The sequence below is a fragment of the Prionailurus viverrinus genome, chromosome D4, assembly GCF_022837055.1.
Source record: "Prionailurus viverrinus isolate Anna chromosome D4, UM_Priviv_1.0, whole genome shotgun sequence".
NCBI classification, from domain to species: Eukaryota; Metazoa; Chordata; class Mammalia; order Carnivora; family Felidae; genus Prionailurus; species Prionailurus viverrinus.
The window spans coordinates 26776820-26794828 of NC_062573.1; the positions used below are offsets into that span (position 1 = coordinate 26776820).

At 46.8% G+C, this 18009-nt stretch overlaps 1 protein-coding gene across 2 annotated transcripts in view; it reads right to left on the reverse strand.

The window, feature by feature from the left end:
* GALNT12 (polypeptide N-acetylgalactosaminyltransferase 12) overlaps positions 1–4751 on the reverse strand; it is a 37541-nt gene extending 32790 nt beyond the window's left edge. The window contains exon 1 of one of the 2 annotated variants that reach the window (XM_047829446.1): positions 4324–4751. In XM_047829446.1, coding sequence (XP_047685402.1) covers positions 4324–4688 — 365 coding nt within the window. In that variant the 5' untranslated portion in view covers positions 4689–4751. The remainder of the gene's footprint in view (positions 1–4323) is intronic. The other variant, XM_047829445.1, reaches the window with a different exon arrangement.
* Between the last annotated feature and the right edge of the window lie 13258 nt (positions 4752–18009).

Consider the following 18009-nt stretch of genomic DNA (forward strand, 5'->3'; position numbering starts at 1 on the left):
CACGCTACTTAGAGACAGGCCTACAACATTAGGACATAGAATCAATGACAGTAAAAGGACGGAAAAAGGTATCATGAAGATACTAACTAAAACTGAACACGTTCTCCAGACTTAAAGCACCGATTCAAAGAAAGGATGTTACTCTGACAAGCACAAGATGGGTCTGGTAAAAATTAACGGAATAACCTGCAGTTTACAACTTTGTTGGGGAAGCAAAGAAACGTTAGCCTAATCTCCACACTACGCGTGATGCTGTTCCAAAGACGATGTTGTTATGAGAACGGTCAAGCAGGCTACCGCTCTGCAAAAAGAGAACTCTTAACCAACTCCCTCCTGCCAACCCCATCAAGCACACTCTCTTTAGCTGAATTGTCTATTTGGAGCGATTCTGAAACTCTTCACCATCCCAGCACCCAAGTCCTGATCCCTGAACTCAGATACACATCTGCAATTATAGCACTAATAAGGCTAAAACCAGAGCAAGCGTTCACGGAACACCTATGTATTGTTGCCTAATCAGCGGCTCAAAATTCTTCAGCTACAGCAGAGAACGGCTGATGTTCACAGGTGACATCCCCGTCCATGTACCATGGAAATGTGGAAATGCACAGCCCCAAGGGCACCGTCACTCCACCTTTTCCTCCTGCTCAATAGGTCAGACTATAAATGAGAATGGCATTATAGTGATTATCTCAATGCTTCTCTGGTCTATAAAAACTAAAACTCTTTGCCAATATTGGTACAACATTAGCAACCATCGCTCGTGACACACCTTACAACTGACTGTGATGTCATCACTGGTTTCACTGGCACCTGACCTGTTTTGAATCCCCACTTTGTCTAATTCTGGCATTCTCCCCCTTGCTCAAAAGCACTTACTTTTCATCTTCTGAGTAAAAAACCCACAGGCCCTAAGACAGTAGCTTTCAGCCGTAGGTGTACATCAGCCTCAGCCTAGGTGCTATCTACAGAAATTCTAATTAATTGTTCTGGGGAAGGTCCCTGGCATCAATACGTTTCAAAGTTCCCCAATGCCACAAATCCAGCTTCCTGGCTCCCCACTTTGGCCTGCTGCCATCTCAGAGTGAAAGTTCCACCTCCTTGCTCGGCTCAAAGGAGACCGTGTTTGTGAGTTTTGCAAACCCTGCCCTTACTATCCCACCACGTAAGGATTCCTGGTCATCCTGTTCCTTCTCCTCCTTCTCCTCCTCCTCCTCGATTCCGTGCTATAACTAACAGAAATAAAGCTGTGTTCTAATCCACTGGCACATGAATTACCAGACTCACAGAAGAGCTGGGGTCTACACCAAGTCTCAAAGACTTAGAGCCAACACTGAAGTGTCTCTAGCGGTTTGGCCTGTTCAAGAGAGCAGACGCAGTATCACGGCTTGCAGACGCCGAGAAGAACCAGGCCGGATCCCTTAGTAGTTCCCAACTCCTTGCAATGGGAACAGCTTCATCCACGTAGTGTAAAGATTTCAGTCATAACCATGTGTGAGCCTATGTACATACTCATGTTTGAATATGTTCTTGTTCACATACCCGTGGGTATATTTTTCAAAATCTAGGGGCACCTGGGTGGCGCAGTCGGTTAAGCGTCCGACTTCAGCCAGGTCACGATCTCGCGGTCCGGGAGTTCGAGCCCCGCGTCAGGCTCTGGGCTGATGGCTCAGAGCCTGGAGCCTGTTTCCGATTCTGTGTCTCCCTCTCTCTGCCCCTCCCCCATTCATGCTCTGTCTCTCTCTGTCTCAAAAATAAATAAACGTTGAAAAAAAAAATTTAAAAAAAAACAACAAAAAACAAAAAACAAAAACAAAAACAAATCTATTTCTATACCTGGAAAAGTCCAAAAGGATACACAGCAAAATGTTAGCAGTGGTTCTCCTGGGGTTGTAGGTTTATGGAAGATTTTTTTTTTTTTTTTGGTTCCCTGTACATGCTAAAATTTCTAGAGTGAACATGTATTGCTTTTATAATTAAAATAAATAGATAAATAATTGTCTGCACCCCAAAAGGGAGGAGGGAATAAAAGATCTGGGCTCTAGGGGCGCCTGGGTGGCTCAGTCAAACATCCAGCTATTGATTTTGGCTCAGGCTATGATCTCACAGTTTGTGGGTTCGAGCCCTAAGTCCAGCTCTGTGCTGACAGTGTGGGGCCTGCTTGGGATTCCCTCTCTTCCTCTCTCTCTGACCCTCTCCCACTTGTGCCCTCTTCCTCAAAATAAATTAAAAAACTTAAAAAAAAAATCTAGGTTCTAGATAAGCTCTGCCCCAGATCTGCATGCTACCTTGGGGGCACGGCTTTGCCTCTGTTAGACAGGGTGCTCACTCGGCCTCTCCCTCAGTGACATTCAAGTATCTTAACCACCCCTCTGCTTATCAGTTAAAGTCTCAAGGGACTCCCCCACACCCACCCTGACTCCAACTGTAAATTTATATTCTGCTATTCTGGTTTCTCAGGCTAAAACTCAAGACCCTGATTAGGTCCTCACCTTTCTATGAACTATAGTAAAAGTGAGTCTCCATCAAAGACCCTGACCTGGAGGGCAGAAGTTATGCCTCCAGGCCTCCCTGGCTGAGTCTAACACAGATCAAGCTCACCTTTCTCTCCAGCTAGACAAAAATAATCCAATAGGCCTTGCTGCAGGAATTAAAGGCAGGAGGCATTCACACTCCTTATCACGCTGGGCTTGTATTAACTTCCCAGAGTCAATGCAACAGCAGGGTCTATAAGCAAATCCTGATAGGACACAGGGCAGCTCTGTCACCATGGAGACAAGGATACCATAAGCCCCACAGGTCATCCAGTGTTTGAAAGAGATTTCTCAACCTGGGACAATAAAGGAAGTTGGAACCCGGAAAAAAAAAAAACTTTACAACCAATCCCTGCATGCCTCTTAAAAACAACCTCCTGAGGACATTGTTGGCAACAGGGAAGGGAAGAAAAACTAATAAGAATTGAGTACACAGTGTGTTCAATGTTTTATTAATTCCTAGGTGGTGTTATTTCTACGCATTCCTTATTTTGCAGATAGGGAAAGTGGGGGGAACTGCTACCAACACTAACAAAGTTCTACTCAAAAAGATTAACAGTGAAGATGCCTCAGGGGAAAGCATGAGGCTAGACACGAACAGATACCAGAAAATAGGGAAGACAGTGAAGTGTGAGTCCCTCCCAATTCTGCCAAGGTCGGGGGTGGGGGGGTGGGGGTGGGTAGCAACTCCTGGAGCAGGCACTCATGCTTTCTCTGGCCAAGGATTCACGGATCCCCAAATCCTGAAATTAGCACAATGCCAAAGAGGCCATGAGGGTCACATCCCCCACTTCCCAGCTGTGGGGTGAGTCACTTGTCCTGACACCTGAGATCTTTGCCACACCTCCAAGGCAGGAATTCAGGGGAGCAGGAAAGGGTGGCAGGTGCCTGGTGCTCACACAGGCTGCTCCACTGGCTCCTCTTGGGACCCCCTCTCTGAGCCCTCTTTTCCTCCAAGTCTTTAAGAACAGGGCTCAAGTGGGGACCTAGAAGATCCCCACCGATGGAGGAAAGGAGAGAGAAGACCAGGAGATCTGACCTTCTGCCAGCTTGCTCCCTTCTCACCTAGGCAGTGGGCACAACCCACCGGGCCAGCAGCTCAGGCAGGAATTAGGCCTCCGACTGCACAAGCTCGGGGCCTGCACCACCCACAGGAGTGAGCTGAGCTGCATCGCAGCCAGAAGGAGCCCTTCCCACCAGCGCCTCCTTCCTGCCCTCCTTTGCCTAAAGCTCAGGAATCCAGCTCCCAATGAGAGGGAAGCTTCGGACTTGGCCTTCCAGCGACCTTTCACCACTCCTGCTGGGGTGCCCTCCCCTCCTGGTTCATTCATGGGCCTGACACACACTGATAAGTGAATGGGGAGACGATCTCAAACCCTAGGAGTCCTTAGTTTCACCAAGGAAGGGACATGCAGGCAGGGCTGGACTGGGGTGGGGGGGAAGGTGCTGTGAAACCAGGAAGAGCACCCAAAGGGGGTCTCACACTTGTCTGCTTAGCCGTGACCCTCCCCCACTTCTTCAGAGCCGAATGACAGACCTTCTTAGGGGGGAGAGACCGCCCAGTAAGAGATTCGTCAATTTCTGAGATTATTCTATTTTCTTTTTTTGAAAACTTTCTTGCGTCGCCCCAACCCAGATGACCCCTTCCACTGCCCACTTTCCGAGAAAGAATAAGACGCGCGATCTCCAGGTATTTCGACACCCCATTTCCACCCTGCCACTTCACAGATGCCTAAACTGAGGCCCGGGGACTCCGCGGGCAGTGTTCCCCCGCCACCTGCGGACTCACAGCGGGTTCCAGCGCTCGGGCAGGCGGCGATGCAGCGAGATGCGGTCGCTAAGGTAGATGTTGATCTGGTGCACCCGCACGCTCTCCTCTTGCAGCCGCAGCTCCTCGCCCTGCAGCTGCAGCCGCACCGCCTCGCCCCGCGCGCCCAGAGCGTCGCTGGGCACCGGCGGCCGCGGCAGGACCGGGTCGCGCCGCCCCGGGCGTGGGGTGCGCGGGGGTCCCGGCTCGGCTGCCCTGGCCCCGCGCCGCGCCCGTAGCACGGAGCCCAGCCCGGCCAGCGCCAGCAGCGCCAGCAGAGCCAGCAGCGCCTTCCGGCCGCGCCGCAGCCCCAGCGGGCAGCGCCTCCGCGCTGCGCGCCCCCACATGCGCCCGCCAGCTGGGGCCAGCGCTCCGCTCGCCGGGAGCGGCGGCGCAGACCCGGACCCGGATCCCGGAACCGCAACGCGGCGCCGCCCCGCCCCCGGCCCGCCCCACCTGCGCGCCGCCCCCTTTCAGCCCAGCCCGCGCGGTGGAGGGTGGCTGGTCTTCACTCTGTCCCCCCGCGGACAGGCCAAGACTCACACCACCTTCCTCGTTGGGCTGTAAGCATTAGGAAAAAGGTGACGGTCGTAAAACCCTCAGCTCAGCACCTAGCACTTCATAAGCGCTCAGTAAATGTTGGCTGAATGCACTCTGCAGGGTGCTACGAATTTTACTGCCCTTATCTCATCTGGCCCTTACGCAGTCCAGTCACAGGGGTAGTAGGATTATCAACTCCATTTGACAGATGATGGGACTAAGGCACAGTGATTCTGTGTCACTGAGGCCTGCAGGCCCAACCAAAGACATAATATAATACTGTTTAGATTCGGTGAATAGCAAACTTTCCCCTGGTTCCCTGTTAGTCTATCTTTGTTTTATCCCTAACTTTACAAAGGCCTCCAAGAAACTGATCAAAGGAATGAACCCCCTCAGAGAAACACATGCATAGGCACCCATAATATGATCGCACACATCCCAGGTCATCTGTTCCTGTTAAATACCCCCTGACCTTGGCCAGAGGTTTCCTTTGAGGGGATTGAAGAAATGAAGGAGCCACTTGGGTGCTGAAAATATTTAACAGGGTCAAGACTAGAGTGAGTCTTGGCTCTCTCCAAGGCAAGAAATTATAGGTTGGGCCAAAAAGAATCAGCAATCAAAAATAAAAAATACTTTTGAAAATCAAAATGAAAGCAAAAAATCCACGATGAACAAAACATCAAAATTTTAAATAAAGCAGACAGAACCTGACCCTGTGTTTGCACAGCTCACCTCACAGGCCTCACTCACCCTAATCCCTGCCCTGATTCATGGCTAGATTTTGGTGGTGATTACATGGAGAGAGATATATATATAATATACATATGCAATATATATATATGCAATATATATATATGCAATATATATATGCAATATATACATATGCTATATATATATATATATATATATATATATATATATATGCCCCAAAGTCATCTGGGCACGTGGGTGGCTCAGTCCTTTGAGCCTCTGACTCTTGATTTAGGCTTAGGTCATGATCCCAGAGGCATGGGATGGAGCCCTGGGCTCCACACTAAGCGTGGAGTCTGCTTGAGGTTCTCTCTCTCTCCCTCCTCTGCCCCTCTCCCCAGCTCGTGCTCTCTCTAAAATAAAAAATTTATTACAAAAGTCATAAATATGCATTTGACTTATGAAAGTTCTATCTCAATTAAAAACATAAAAAATAAATAAAAAGAACTAAGAGGAATAAAAAATAGGAATACCCCTGGCCTCCAGTACAAATGCTGAAATGCAAGGCCTGTCTCCATGCCACTGAGGGAGAGGGCCTTCACCATTCCACACCTTTGTAAATTTTTTTTTAATATTTATTTATTTTTGACAGAGAGAGAGAGAGAGAGAGAGAGAGAGAGAGAGAAACACAGCGTGAGCGGGGGAGGGGCAGAGAGCGAGGGAGACACAGGAATCTGAAGCAGGCTCCAGGCTCTGAGCTGTCAGCACAGAGCCCAACACGGGGCTTGAACACAGATCGCGAGATCATGACCTGAGCCGAAGTTGGAGGCTCAACCGACTGAGCCACCCAGGCACTCCACTATCCCACACCTTTGTAACACATGCTGTTGTCGCAGCTTGAAATGCCCTTCCCCACCTGGCAAACTGCTATCTACATTTCCAGGCCCTGCCAAAAGCCACGTTTTCTGTGAAGCCTCCAGCAACTCCACAGCCTTTTAGACAAATGCGTTTCATGATTGCATCACCCTTTTGTTATTAGTCAGGGTTCCACCAGAGAAACAGAACCAGGAGGGGATATAGTAAGAGATTTATTGCAAGGAATTGGCTTACACAACTGCAGGGGCTGGTTAAGCAAGTCCCAAATCTGTAGGGCAGGCCATCAGGAGGGAAGGTTGAAACTTTCTGACATGAGCTGAAGCTGCAGTCCACAGGCAGAATTTCTTCTTTTGCATGGCAACCTCAGTTCTGCTCTTAAGGCCTTTCAACTGATTGAATCAGGCCCACCTACATAATCTCCATTAGTTAAAGTCAACTGATTGTAGACGTTAATTATATTTACAAAATATTTTCATGGCAACTTCTAATTTAGTGTTTGAGTGAATAACTTGGGATTAAAACCCAACTAAGCTGACACATCAAATTGACTATCTCTATTAGTTTCCTAGGGCTGCCATAACAAAGTACCACAATCTGGGTGGCTGAAAACAACAGAAATGTATTCCCTCTCCGTTCTGGAGGCTAGAAGCCCAAAATCAATTAGTCCCATCAGCAAGGCCATGCTTTCTCTGAACGCTCTAGGGAGAACCCATTCCATACATTTCTCTTAGTTTCTGGTGTTGCTTGAAATCCTTGGCATTGCTTGGCTGATCGATGCATTGCTTCAACCTCTGCCTCCATTGTCATTCTTCTGATGTGTGTCTGTCTCTGTCTCTTCTACTCTTCTTCTAAGGGCACCAGTCACATCGGATCTGGGCTCACTCTGATGACCTCATCTTGATTATGTCTGTCAGGACCAAATAAGGTCATATTCATAGGTACCAAGGATTAGGACTTCAACATATCTTGTTGAGGGACTCGATTCAATCTGTTAACACCCTCATACTTTGTTACAATGCTGAGTACATTGGGTCGTGTTTAATTTACCCCTAGCCTTGTAACAAAAAGAATGTAAGGGACTTAGAGTATGAGCTGTGGTCACTTCATGATCGCAGAACTTGGCATAGAGTCAGACACACAGAAAGTGCTCAGTTAATGGCTGGCTTTGTATCTCACACTCACTTCTGTAGGCATCTCTTTGAACTTGCTGGGGAGGTGTCTAATGGAAGGTATAACCTGGTTAAGTGCAGGGAGGAGTTACTCCCATAATGTGACAAACACGAATTCTTCAGGCCTTGTTCCTGGAAGGGCCTCAGTGTCCTTGAAAACTCCTAATAGGGGAGTTTTCAAAAATCTGGCTCCCAGAAACCCTGGGAGACCACCCAGGAAAGGAAAAAGAGGCTGAATGAGGCTCCAGTTCTCTTCCCTAAAACCAGAGCATTGACACTTTTATCTGCCGAATGCTTTGAGCTGCCTTCTGAGACTACAGCACCCTCCTCCCTAATTACCAGACGAACTGGTAACAACACCACAGAAAGTGTGTTGTCCAAGCCCACAGAAGGTCAGTGGCAGAACAGGAAATAAAATGGACTAAAAAGGTGTGGCAGAAACCTGTGGATGTCTGCCAATATGCATTCTCCTCTCCCTTCTGAACAATGGAACCCCTGAGTCGTTTGCTTGTTTCTCTGGGCCCATGGTCTTCCAAAATAAAGACTAGAATTCCCAGCCTCCTTTGCAGCCAGGCATGGCCATATGACTGAGAGTGTAGCCAATGGGCGATAAGTGGTATTGTCAGATGGCGCTTCTGAGTAATCTCCCTAAATGAAACTCCCTTACCCTTGCTTCTTCCTGCTCGCTGGATTGTGGCTATGAAGACCAGAGCTCAAGCAACCACCTCGAGTCATGTGGTAAAACCACTCAGAGTGGTTAAACAACATGGCAGAAGGAACCCTAACACTGTGAACACTGAACCAGTCCTGACAACCTCCTTCCAGGCTTTGCTTATGTGAGGGAGAAATCAACTTCTATATTGTTTATGCCACTGTTTCTATGTGTGTGTGTGTGTGTGTGTGTGTGTGTGTGTGTGTGTGTGTGTGTGTTGTCCTATGCAGCCAAATCTAATCCTGAGTGATAACAGAATTAATTGCACAAAAATTCCTCCCACATCTGGCTCTGATAGTGTGGTGGTTTTAAAACAAGGCTGCAAATTATTCAACACTCCCTTGCCTTGAATCAGGGCAGACCTGTAACTGCTTCAACTATTAGATTATGGTAGAAGTGAAGCTCCTTGACTTCACTGGCTAGGAGCAAGAAGCCAGCTGTGAAGCTTCCACCTTGTTCATAGGATCACTGTTCGTGCAGCTTGAGCTGCCAGGGAAGAAATCCCTATCTTGGTGTTGTCATGCTGGAGAAGGCCCAGGTGGACAATCTAGCCAACAGTGCCAGCTGCACCCAAACTTCCGCTGGCCCAGACAGCCCAGGCATAAGGCAGGTGAGTGAAGAAGCCATCTTGGAAGTGGTTCCAGGATGCTAACCATTCAGGTCACTTCATCTGTGGCCCCAGATGTCACAGAATGGAGAAGAGAGGTGCCCTTTTCAAATTCTTGACCCACAGAATCCAGGAGCACGATAAGATGGTTGTTGTTTCACACCATTAAGTTTGGGGATGGTTTGTTACTCGGCGATAGAGAACTAGAACAAATGGATGGTTTTAGCCAAGTTTTTAATTCAGGAAACATTTACTGAGCATTGACTATAGTGCCAGGCACCATGCTAGAGTCCAGGCACACTGTAACGATCAAGTGTCAAAGAGAAACAAAACTAGACACTACTTAAAGCGGTAATGACAGATTTTAAGCAGTAGCATGTTATCCCAATAGGAAAGAGGGCCCAGCATGAATGGATTCAACTTTGATTTGCACAGAATGACTGGGCATTTTAAATAGGGTCAGGGAAGTGAAAAATGACAAAGGAGTAATCAGCATAAATGCTGATAATGCCAGCTGTGTCTGTGTCTGGCAAATATCAAAGTTAGGATTCTATTCTCACACAGAGACAGAGGCCCTATCCTTCCTGATTACATTGTAAAGGAATGGCTTTCAGTCCTTGAGAAAGACACTCTTGAATTGTAGGAGATACACATACATCTCACAGGGACAGAGAAAGGATTTATAACTGCAAGCCCTTCTTAGTAAGTTCTCTAAGAAAGGGTGGTCAGGGACTGACAGGTATCAGCTATGACAAATAGTAAATTCTTTGGACAGCCTTGAGTTTTCTGAGGCAGATACTTAAGCAGGGGGGTGCTAGGGTCATCTTGAGAGTGCAGCCTTGAGCTGTTAAAAACTCTGTTAATGTTTACATTTTTAATATGAAGGGAGGTATATGTATAAAATTATCTGTCTTCAGTCTGTCACCTTCATAGGCCAAAGTTAAGGCTTGGTTGAGAAGTGGGCTCAGAGGAGCCTGGCTAGGGTTTGATCAAGGAGAAACTCTTTGTCACAAGGCATATTTTCAACATCATGGTGCTTAGAGTGCAATGGAATAGAGTGAAAATATTAAAAAGGTATCTTACGGGGTGCCCGGGTGGCTCAGTCGGTTAAGCGTCCGACTTTGGCTCAGGTCATGATCTCACAGTTCGTGGGTTTGAGCCCCATGCAAGGCTCTGTGCTGACAGCTCAGAGCCTGGAGCCTGCTTCGGAGTCTGTGTCTCCTCCTCTCTCTGCTCCTCCCATGTTCATGCTCTGTCTCTCTCTGTCTCTCAATAATGAATAGGCGTTAAGAAGAAAAAAATTAAAAATAAAAAAAATTTAAAAAAAAGTATCTTACTAGAGTTGTGGTTAAGTGTTTTGAAGAATTACAGGGCACTAAAACCTGGTTTAGTTGAGGGTTTTAGGAAGGCTTCTCTGAGGAAGTAATGTTTACATGGATACCTGAATGGTAAAAGTGATATCAGAGATTTGAAACCATATTTTAGGTTAATGTGGAGCTCCCTCTGCTGGGAGGGAAATTTGGGGAAATGAATAGTTTTGTATCTCCCATAGAAGGACAGAGTGAGTAAGCTGTATTTTTTTTTTTTTTTAACATCTGGGAAGCTGGTCCAAAGTTTTTTTTATCAAATATTCTCTATTGTCAAGGGGACCACAACCAAAAAAGTTAAGAGGCATAAATGTGGCCTGATTCTCTCATTTTATTTTATTTTATTTTATTTTTATATTAAAAAAAATTTTTTTTTTCAACATTTTTATTTATTTTTGGGACAGAGAGAGACAGAGCATGAATGGGGGAGGGGCAGAGAGAGAGGGAGACACAGAATCAGAAACAGGCTCCAGGCTCTGAGCCATCAGCCCAGAGTCTGACGCGGGGCTCGAACTCCCGGACCGCGAGATCGTGACCTGGCTGAAGTCGGATGCTCAACCGACTGCGCCACCCAGGCGCCCCGATTCTCTCATTTTAAAGATGGGGAGCCTGAGGCACACAGTTCGGAAAGGGCCTCGAACAAGTTGGTGTCTCCGATACAGGTAGAATTTAACCTTCCATCCTTGTTGACTCACAGCCTCCCTGGAGGAAAGGGGCCTTCCATGAACATCTCCCCCGGGACTCCAGGAGGGGGATGGGTTTGGAGTGAACCATGCCAAGCAGCTCCCACACAAGACAACCTGCTGAGACACCAGACTGGTGGGAGGTGACTCCACCCACAGAACAGTCTGCTGGTTGGTACTAGAAGGCAGGTGTGAGAGAAAGGCCTGGAGCTGTGCCTTTTGGCCTCTGTCTGGATGTTCAACACAATTAAGATCTGCGGTCAGATTAGAAAACAGACACGGATTACAACTCATACTGTCTCAGATCAGTTTACCAGATTGGAATGCTTCCTGATACAGGCTCAGCTGCTGAGAAAAGAAGGATGGCTCTACAAAACATGGGTTCAAGCCCCAGATAATGGTAAGGGCTGTCATTTATTGAGCATTTATATGTGCCATGAACTACTAGACTTTATTTTTCATGTACCATCTCCTTCCACTCTCATGACAACATTGCAAGGTAGACAGATGAGGAAATTTAAGGCTCAGAGAGAGGCAAGGTGATTTATTCGGAGTCAAATGACATGAAAGTGTAGAGCGACGGTCTGAGTCCAGGTGTCTTGATTCCTAATTCAGGATTTCCCACCACACAATTCACTGGCAGACTGCTGTGAGGCCAAAAGGCAGCTTAGTTTAATGCGTACAAGCACAACCTTGGAGCCCACTTGCCTGAGCTCACACCTCAGCCCCATCACAGACTGCTGGGTGGCCTTAGGCAAGTTACTTAACCTCTCTTGACTCAATTTGCTCATCTATAAAATGGTGATGATTATAATAGTACCTCCTAAGTGCGGTTTTGGGGAGGATTGAGTGATATAGTCCACACAGCCACCCCAGGCTCAAAGCAGGGTGGGAAGAGTTTCTGCAAGGGCAAATGGAAGGTGTCCAGCACCTTGCTACTCGAAGTGTGCTACTCAGACCAGCAGCATTGGTACCACCTGGGAGCTATCAGAAATACAACAGCCTGTTAGCAGAGATAAAGCAGTAGGAATGGCCCCTGCCCAGAGTAAGCCCTTTACAAATGTTACTGATGATGCACCCATAGAGAGCAAATCCAGCTGGGACCTTAATTCCTTTTGCACCACTTCCCAAATTGAGAACCTTGTTCTTTCCTTGGGTTTGTTGTTTGTTTGGGGAGCTTATTTGTTCTTTGACCACACCATTTCGTTTCATCAGCTGTTCAACCAACAAACAGATCTCTCTAGAAGGCACTTTCAATTTGTTGTGTTAACTCCCTTCGTAGGGGTCATTACACCCCTTTGAGAGTTTAACTTGGTGTATGGTAGATGTGGAATTTCAAACATTAGTGGAAAAAAGATGGTTGACTCAGTCAATGACTGAGGCAACTTGATAGCCATTCGGAAAAAAATAAAGTTGAATCCCAAACTCACACCTTATACCAAAATAAATGCCAAATGATGTAAAGATGTAAAAGTAAAAGTTAATAATAAAAATCCAGCAATAAAAGTATTGGATGAAAGAGCCAAGAGACCATTATAGAAAAGATTTATAAAGTTGACCACATAACATTTTTAATATTCAGTAAGGTCCAAAATAATATAAACTCAAAAGTCAAAAGACAAATCAGAAAGAGATATTTGCAGATGACATTTACCCGGTATGTGAATCAACAGGGAAATAAAAGAACAGAAATGAAAATGGCTGAAAGATTTGAATAGACCATTCCCCCAATAAAGAAATACAAATGATCTATAAACATATCAAAATGTGTTCAATTTCTCTATTTAAAATGCATGCAAATTAAACTTACTCTGAATTATTTTTTCACCTCTCAGATTAGCAAAGATTTAAAAGGTTATTAATTCTAGCATTGGCAAGGATGTGAATAAACAGGTACTATTATCCACTGTTGGTAAGAATGCAAACTGGCATAACCTTTTGGAAAGCAATTAGGCAACATTTATTAGAAATATTAACTCTCATATCCTTTTGATTCTTCAATGTCACATCAACAGAAATAGATTCACAAGTCCTCAAGAGATGTGCTAAGAAAAGGAAGCCTACTGCAATATTGTGTATAAAAGCAGAAAGTTGTTAATAACCTAAATGTCCACTAATAGGAGATTATAAAGTATTGCACATTCATACACTAACATACCACAGTATCATTAACAAGAGTGACACTAATTCTAGGTGTTTAACATACAAATGTGCTTAAGATGCATCATTAAGTAAGTCAAGAAAAGCAAGTTGTAGAGCTATATAGACAGTATAATCCCATTTTGGTAAAATTTGTTAACATACACAAAGAAAAAAACTCTTAAGAAAATATCCACCAAACTATTAACTATTATATTTATTTCTGGTGAGTGAGATTCTGTGGGCCTTTACTTTTCACTCAATTTATTCATGTTTTTCAACAAATACTTACTGATTACCTACCACCTACCTATCATTGATCTCAAAGGAACTCACATTCTATGTTTGCACAACACTGGAATTCTTTTCAACAAACATTATTATCATATTAGGGAAAACAGGTTAGACATTTAAAAGAGTACGTTTTATTTTTTTTAATGTTTATTTATTTGAGAGAGAGACAGAGACAGAAAGAGAGGACGAGTGAGAATGGGGCACAGGCAGAGAGAGAAAGAGAGAATCCCAACCAGGCTCTGCACTGTCAGCGCAGAACCCGATGTGGGACTCAAACTCACAAACCGTGAGATCATGACCTGAGCCGAAGTTGGACACTTAACCAACTGAGCCACCCAGGCAGGCCCCAACAAGTACCCTCCAGAGATGATTCTACTTGCTGGCCCTCTTTACCTCCTTTCTAATCTACTGCACCAGTGTCTGGAATCCAATCCCCCTGCTCCCTCTTTCCACTCTGTGCCCTCTCTTTTCCTTCCACTACCAGGATATCCCCCAGTCTTTCTGCTCAACTTGGGGCCAAGCTCTCCCATGAAGCTGTCAGTGATACAACCAGACTGTGATACCTACCTCTGAACTGACAATGAAGCTCATAGACCACCCTCTCTGCAATCATGTGGGATCCCCTGGGATCCAGGGGCCGGCCCTATCATCTATAACATGCCATCATACACATAATGCCGGGCACACGGAAGGCGCTCAATAATGTTGGCTGGATGAGGTCTGTGTTGGTGATGGAGCTACGCTGCTCAGATCATCCTTCCAGAGAACCTTGCCCTGATCCCTGGGAGGATGACTGTCAGGACCATAGCAGCAGGCTTGAACGTCTGGCTAACAGTTGGGTTTAGCACTAGAGGACAGAAGAAGGGTGAGGTCAGAGGATTTTATTCCTCAGGGGATTGCTCTCTACTAGGCTGGCCCTGTCCCTCTACCAATGGTCCTAACTCCTATCAACTAGATCTTTCCATTTTCTCTCTTGCAGAATTCCAGTGACTGCTCTCTCCCTTCCCCCTTCAGGCCTGGAGTGACAATGGCTCCCTGTTGTTACCAGCTCTGGAGTACTGCACCAGCTCTTGTGGCTCTTAGTAAACCCTGCCCAGAGTTCTATAATTAGCCCTTTAGTAAATGTTCCTCATTTCTTCAGCCAAGTGTGCCATCTGTCTCCTGCTGGGCCCCTGACTGCTATAACCACTGTTCCACGCAAGATTTTTTTTTATAATAGCAGAACACTGGAAACAAGATAATTGTGAATCATTAAAAACTGATTAAATAAATTATGGCACATCTGCTTAATGGTGTTACATGCTACCACTAAAAAGGATTCAGGAGATCTAGTCACCTGCATGAAAAGATGCCCAAGCATTTGTTAAAATTTTTAAAGGCAAGATTCGGAATAGCCTGCACTGTATGAAATCATTCATTCAAAACGTAAAATCTACATTTGTTAAGGCTGGGATTGCAGGTGAGGACACCCCTGCTCAAAACAAACCTAACAAAAGCATGAAGGGGGGCGGTGAGGATTTTCTGACCCCATCTCTTTCTATCACTCATCTCTGCTTTCCTGTGTGGTATCTTCACGCTTAGGCAGGTGGTCTTCAAGTGGTGGCGGAGAAAGTACCTGTTCGGCTCACAACATCTGGACATCCTGACAGCTGACCACCTCAGCACAGAGGGCCTTGTTCCCAACTGCTTTAGCAAAAAATCCTGGGCCAAAGCAATCAGGACAGACTTGGACTTATGCTAACCACTGAATCATACATACTGAGAGTGGAGAGGGAGGATCCCTAAGAAAAAGGGGGCATTTCTTCCCGGAGTAGGAGACACAGAGCAGGTGTAAGCAGCAGGGATTCGCTTAGAGGGAATATTTGTAGTTGGTATTTGTTATGTTTTTTGGCTTCCCAGTATCTAAACCCCCCTCCCTATTCTGGAGAGTCTCCTACCTTCTAGAGCACGTATACTGGAACCTACCCCCTGCTATACATACTGAAAGTGCCAGAAAGGCACTTTCCCAGCCTCCCTTTTTGCCAGGCAAAACATGTGACCCAGGCTGAGCCATTTACATGCTCTCATCTCAGGCTTTGGCTCTCAAGCTGGTAATACAAAGAGGGGCCTGTGTCAGGGCCCCCGGGTGGCTCAGTTGGTTGAGTGTCTGACTCGATTTTAGCTCAGGTCATGATCTCACGGTTTGTGGGATCGAACCCCAAGCTGTCAGCACAGAGTGTGCCTGGGATTCTCTCTCTCTCTCTCTCAAAATAAATAAATAAACAACTTAAAAAAAAAAAAAAAGGCCTGTTTAGACTCCATCCTGGTATAGGGTGCAGCCATGGAATGATCTGGGGCATTGTTCTTGGTTGTCGGGCCTCCAAGATTGGTTTTCTGGCCCTTGTAGGATCTGTGACTACAAAAAGAACTTTGTATTAAACCCTCTTTCTACTTTCTGTCTAGAGGTTCAATTTCTACAGTTTGCAATCAAGAAGGTTGATCAATGCCTACATGTACATATTGCATGTTTGTATATGTGTGAAATATCTTTGGAAAGATAAAAACAAATGTGAATATTGGTTACCTACCTATGGTAGGACCAGGACAGTGGGAGAAGAGGGAAAGGGGCTTTTCCTTTCATGTCCTTTTGTACTGTTGGCATTTATTTTTTATCACGCATATTACTTTTATAATGAAACAACTAGTTAGTAAAAAGTTACCCGGATAAATAGGATAAGAAAAGGGTACAATTTTTCAGGATTTCCACAGAAACAAATGTCTTCACCAGACCTTCAAAAGGAAGTTATCCTCACCTCTGTTGTGAATGGGGCCAAATCTAGAATTGAGTGAGAGTGTACCACCTCAGACACTGGGCCTAAGTGATTAGTTCTAGCCCTGTAACTCACCTGGTCACTTTCCATGCCTCCCCATTACTCACAGAATAAATCCCAGTCTCCATCCCGGCCCTGAAGCCCATGGCAATCTGAGTCCTGTGTACTTTGGAGATCTCTCCTCATCTTTACATCGTGCTTAGAAGACTTTCTTCCAGCCCTGCTGGCCCAGATCCTAAGGGTATTACCGTCTTCTCTGATCTTCCAATGCCATGACTTTTATTCCTTCTTCAGGCCCTCATCAAGTTTTGATCTGTGTTACAAGTCTATGTACATGAGACTTAGTCCTTAACACTCATGTACTGAGCACCTACTATATGCCTGGCCGTCTTCTAGGTTTTTGGACCACAGCGCACAGTCTATGCAAACCAATTACCCCATATCCGAATGTTGATGCTATCACGATGAGCAGGCAGCAAAAGCAATTTGCAAACAGGACTGCCCTTGTTAGAACATTTTTCCCCTCTGCTTGCATCATACTCTCCCCAAATGTCAGTATGGTTCCATTTTTCAATTTCTTCAGGTCTGTGCAAGTGCCACATTCTCCTTGACACCTTCTCTACCCACCCTATTATAAAATAACATCCCATCCTCTATCCTATTTACTTGGATTTATGTTATGCTCTATTTATTGCTTTAGTAGCACTCATCACCAACAGACATACAAGTTACTTACTTGTGTATTTACAGCTTGTCTTTTTCCACTGTCAGCTCGAGAGGCAGGGATTTTATTTTGTTTCCCCCAGCTTCTCCAGTACCTAGAACAGTGCAGAGTTGGCACTCCATAAATGTTTGCTGAGAACAGGAAATTGGGCTGGATGTCAGAAGAGCTGGTCCTAGCACAGCTCTCCTCCAGGACAATCGTGTGGCCTTTAGCAACACTCAACCTCCTTTAAGCTTCTGTTGTGTCCTCTGTCAATTGGAGTGGTCATCTGAGGCCTCCCCGGTGGCTGACAGGATGCTGTGAGGACCCCACGTGGGTCTCGAATTTCAGGGTGCACCAGAATCACCTGGAGGGCTTATTAAAATACAGGTGTCTGGACCCACACACAGAATTTCTGATCTGGTAGGTCTGGAGTGGGGTCAGGGAATTTGCGTTTGTGACAACGTCCCAGATGGTGCAGATTCAAGAATCACTGATGAAAACAGATGAGGGACAGGAGGCGCTGGTAGCCTTAACTCCCAGGTAAGGACCCGCTCTCAAGGCCACGCAGGACGTTCCGCGCGGTGCAGCAGGCACAGAATGGATCCATTCGCCCCTCGCTCCAGCCAACAACTCTTCAGGAAGCGGCCGTGTAGCGCCAGGCGCTGGTGGAGTAGGGGGCGGCGGCGCGCCACAGGCCGGCCCCCAGCGGCGGCGGACCTAGACCCCGTGGTTCCGAGCTCGCACCAGGAGTGGTCTGCAGCAGCCGCTCCGACCTCCGCACGGGGCAGGAAGTCCCCCGAGCCTCCGGAGAGGGCCGCCACTGGGCGCCGCACGGGCAGGGGCGGCCCCGGGAGTCGGGGCGCGGACGCCGCTCGGAAGTCCGGGAACTCGCCGTCCTTCCCGACGCGGCGAGGACGCGCGGCCGGGACCCCGGCGCGCGCCCGGGATCCCGGCGCGCGCCCGGCACACAGTAGGCGCGCGGCCCCGCCCCCCGGCGCGCGCCCGGCACACAGTAGGCGCGCGGGCGGCGGGCGGAAGGGGGCGCTGGCGCGCGGTATCCGGGGGCGGAGCCGGC